Raw genomic sequence first — 3851 nt, forward strand, 5'->3', positions numbered from 1 at the left:
TGAAATGAAGGAGAGAGTTTGCTGATTATGTATCTATGTACCTCTCCTACGTAGCACTGAATTTCCTTACTTTCCTGTGTCTGTACATATCAGTGTGAGGAAAAAAATGGAAGAGACTCAAAGCCCCATTTCCTTCCTTCACTCTTAGGTCCAACTTCAGTGACAGATCTGGTGGCCTTGGAGTGGCTGAAGACCACCACCCTCCACAGGGCTGCGCCCAAGCACAGCCATCTTTCCCTACCTTGAGTGAGATTCCTCTGCATGCTGTCTGTATCATTGGTAGAGCCTTAGTTGGAGAGGGGGCTGAATGACTACTGGACTTCTAATGACAACATCAACCTGGGACAGACCTTCAGTCAAGGCTAAGACAGGGGTGGGGGATACATAACTTGGCCTTGTCTTTAACTTGAACCATGATTGGCTCTGGGGATAGGACAAGGGCTGGAGGAGAGACTGAGGCTGGCCTGAGAGCTAGAGCCGGTGGCTCTGCCAATACTAAAGTGAAAGCTGAGACCCAAGTGAAGGCAGTGGCTGAGGCAGCACCAAAAACAGAATCAGTAATCCAGGCCAAGGCCGGAGATGGGTCAGTAGTCAGGACACAGACAGTGACCTACCCTGAGCCTGTGGCTGTGGCCATGACCAGGGAAGTGAGCAAGATGGAGGATATGATCAAGACTGGAGTCGTGACTAAGACTAAGGAAAAACCCCTTGCAGAACATGGTAGAGTGCCCCAAAGCAAGTCAAAGACCATGGCTGCATTTAAGGTCAGTGCTATAACCAAGTCTGAAATCAAGGTTGTTGATGGCAGTGATAAACACATCAGATCCTGTGCCAAGGCTGATGATAAGGCCAATATTGGGTCCAGGCCAGAGTCAAGTGTTGAGGCCAGCATCAAGTCCAGAGCTGAGGAAAAAGGTGATATCGGGATCAAGTCAGGTAATGAGGATGAAGAAAATGCCTGCTCCTGGTTCTGGGCCGGAGAAGAGCCTAGTGTAGGGTCCTGGTTCTGGCCTGAAGAAGAAACCCCTCCTCAAGTTTACAAGCCCCCACCTAAGATTGAAGAAACTCCTGAGCCCATACATCAACCACCGCTTACTATAAAACAAAAAGCAACAGCATGGTCAAGGGGCAGATACATTGTCCTAGTCCCAGTTGAGGGAGGGGAGAGATCCTCACCTCCAGAAGGGAACTGGACCCTGGTGGACACCCTGATTGAAACTCCTCTGGGGGTTCGGCCTCTCACCAAGATCCCACCTTATAATGGACCTTACTTCCAGACTTTAGCTGAGATCAAAAAACAGATTAGGCAAAGGGAGAAATATGGGCCAAATCCAAAGGCCTGTCGCTGCAAATCACGTACCTTTAGTTTAGAACCAAAAGAGTTTGATAAACTTGTTGCCCTCCTTAAGTTAACTGAGGATCCTTTCATTCATGAAATAGCTACAATGATAATGGGCATCAGTCCTGCTTATCCATTTACCCAGGATATAATTCACGATGTAGGTATTACTGTTATGATTGAAAAGTTGATCAATAATCCCAATGTTAAAGAACATCCTAGAGCCTTAAATATGGTGGATTACAGTTCTGAGTCCTCTGAAGAAACAAAAATTGGAGAGTTATACATACATCAACTTTGTAAGGACATAATTTTTTATCCCTTGAACTCCAATGTACAACTGGCTGGACTGAAATTATTAGCTCAACTGAGTATGAAATTTGAGGACCACCATGTAATTGCCAATTACATTCGAGATTTACTCAGCTTACTAAACAAGGGAAGTGTTAAAATCAAGTTTTATGTTTTAAAAGTATTTATGTGCTTGTCTAAAAATCAAGCCAATACAAGAGAACTGATCAGTGGGGAAGTACTATCATCATTGGTTGCACTCTTTAACAAGAATGAGTCGAAGGCCAATATTCTTAATGTCATTGAAATTTTTGAGAATATAAATTTCCAGTTCAAAAAAAGGGCAAAACTATTTACCAAGGAAAAGTTCACTAAATCTGAACTTATTTCCATATTCCAGGAAGCAAAATGGTTTGGTCAGAAACTCCAAGACTTAGCAGAGCACAGTGATCTTGAGGTGAGAGATAAAGTTATACGATTAATACTCAAACTCTGAATAGCTGTATGTTCTCTCAAAGCCTTGACATTTTTATGATGTTGTTACAGTATGAAACCAATGCAAATAATTATAAATTCAGTAATTATGTTCTTTGTGTTGAGTGAAGGAGGCCAGTTTACCTTGAGAACTTGTACATTTGTTGATTGTTACTGTATATAATAAAATTGGGATATTTTTAGTATTTCTGCAACATGACCTGATAATGAACCTATTCATCATGAATAAGCTATACGTCTGTTCCTTATATTGATATAAATATGTTCCTTTTGAGAGTTCATTTATATATTATTAATAAAGTTGCATGCCGAAACTGGTGAAAACATTGTCCTAGTTCTTCAGTTGAAATCTAGTGAGAAGGATAAAGCATAAACAATATAAACATGGTGAAGACCACTGTCTGTGTCTGTTTTTCTGTAGGGGTGGGGCACGAACTAAATGAGGTCACGGTGTCAGATGTTTTAGTTTCAATATGTTCAAGGAGTAGAATCACCTTCTACACGATAAGACAGGTGTACTGGCTGCAGATTGTGGATGATAGAGCTTCATTTTGTTAGGTCTTCAAGTGAGAAATGGAGCTTTATCTTGACAGCTCTGGGGAAGTGGGTAGGGACAGATTGAGGAGGAAGGGAGCACAGTTTCATTCCTGTGGGAGTTCCAAAAGTTTCATATAGAATGTCTCATCAGCATGCCTGGAAGCTTTTTAACCTTTAAGAGGACTCCTGGTTCACAAGTCCCATTCAGCAAAGCCATGAACAACTGCAGAGAATATGTTCTGAAGGGATCTGGCCCCACTGTGCCTGCAACAGCTCTCTCACCATCCAGGGGTACCAGATTCAGTGCTTCATCTGTTTCCCTCTACCTGCAGTCTTAGGCCTTGGAAGAGGGTCTTTCTAGTGATAGTCTTATCTGTCCTGCCTTGGTGACTGTCGACTCTGATCCTTGTTTTTGTTTTCTGGCCAGTGTTTTGGACTTGGTGATTTGTACCTGTCCTTGGTGGTAGCTCCTTGTTTGTGATAATCTTTTTTGGTTGGAGCTCGACTCTATGTATAATACAGCTACAGGATACTAAAATTTCTTTTAGGAGTGTATAGTTAGGAAGAAATTAATTTCCCTAATCTCACTGTGCACAATTCATAGAGCTGAAGCTATGTTATCTATGCAACGTCAGTTTCTCCTGTTTATGTTTAACAAAAGCTAGATTCTGGACAGGGGTGTTAGCATAGAATGACAGAATATAGATTGTGATACAGAGCCACCTCTGCTTTCTCTACCCCCAAATCTCCTTTATTGTTTGTATCCTTTAATTTATTGCCCAGAATTGAGAAATAGAGGTATTAGGATCAGTGCACAAATGCTGGTCTTTCTGTTGACCTTTGTCTCTTTTAACTTTTTATGTGCTGGGGAAAGGCCTAAACTGAAAAATATCCACATGGTGTAATGCACCGCTAGTTTTCACTGCTATCCATATTTTAATTTATGTTAAGGTCAGGGTGAACCTATTTTTAATACATTCAGAAATTAAAATGAAGGACAATCTACTACACGGGCCATTAAGGGAAAAAAAGCAGGGTAATACTTTGGCAGTGTGAAGCTTCAATTTAGATTATTTTTGAAATTCTTGATAACTTGTTTTTTAATCCACAGAACTTCCTTAGCCTGTAGTACCAGATGTGGGTACTGTTCTCAGTGTTGGAGATCTTCACAACACAATTGCACCAGACC

At 41.4% G+C, this 3851-nt stretch overlaps 1 protein-coding gene across 1 annotated transcript; it reads left to right on the forward strand.

The window, feature by feature from the left end:
* The first annotated feature begins 241 nt into the window (after positions 1-241).
* On the forward strand, positions 242-2439 carry ARMCX5 (armadillo repeat containing X-linked 5). Its single transcript, XM_062183345.1, has one exon. The coding sequence runs from the start codon at positions 414-416 to the stop codon at positions 2124-2126; it is 1713 nt and encodes a 570-aa protein (XP_062039329.1). The 5' UTR covers positions 242-413; the 3' UTR covers positions 2127-2439.
* Positions 2440-3851: the final 1412 nt, after the last annotated feature.

This window comes from Lepus europaeus, chromosome X (genome assembly GCF_033115175.1).
Source record: "Lepus europaeus isolate LE1 chromosome X, mLepTim1.pri, whole genome shotgun sequence".
In the NCBI taxonomy this organism is placed as follows: Eukaryota; Metazoa; Chordata; class Mammalia; order Lagomorpha; family Leporidae; genus Lepus; species Lepus europaeus.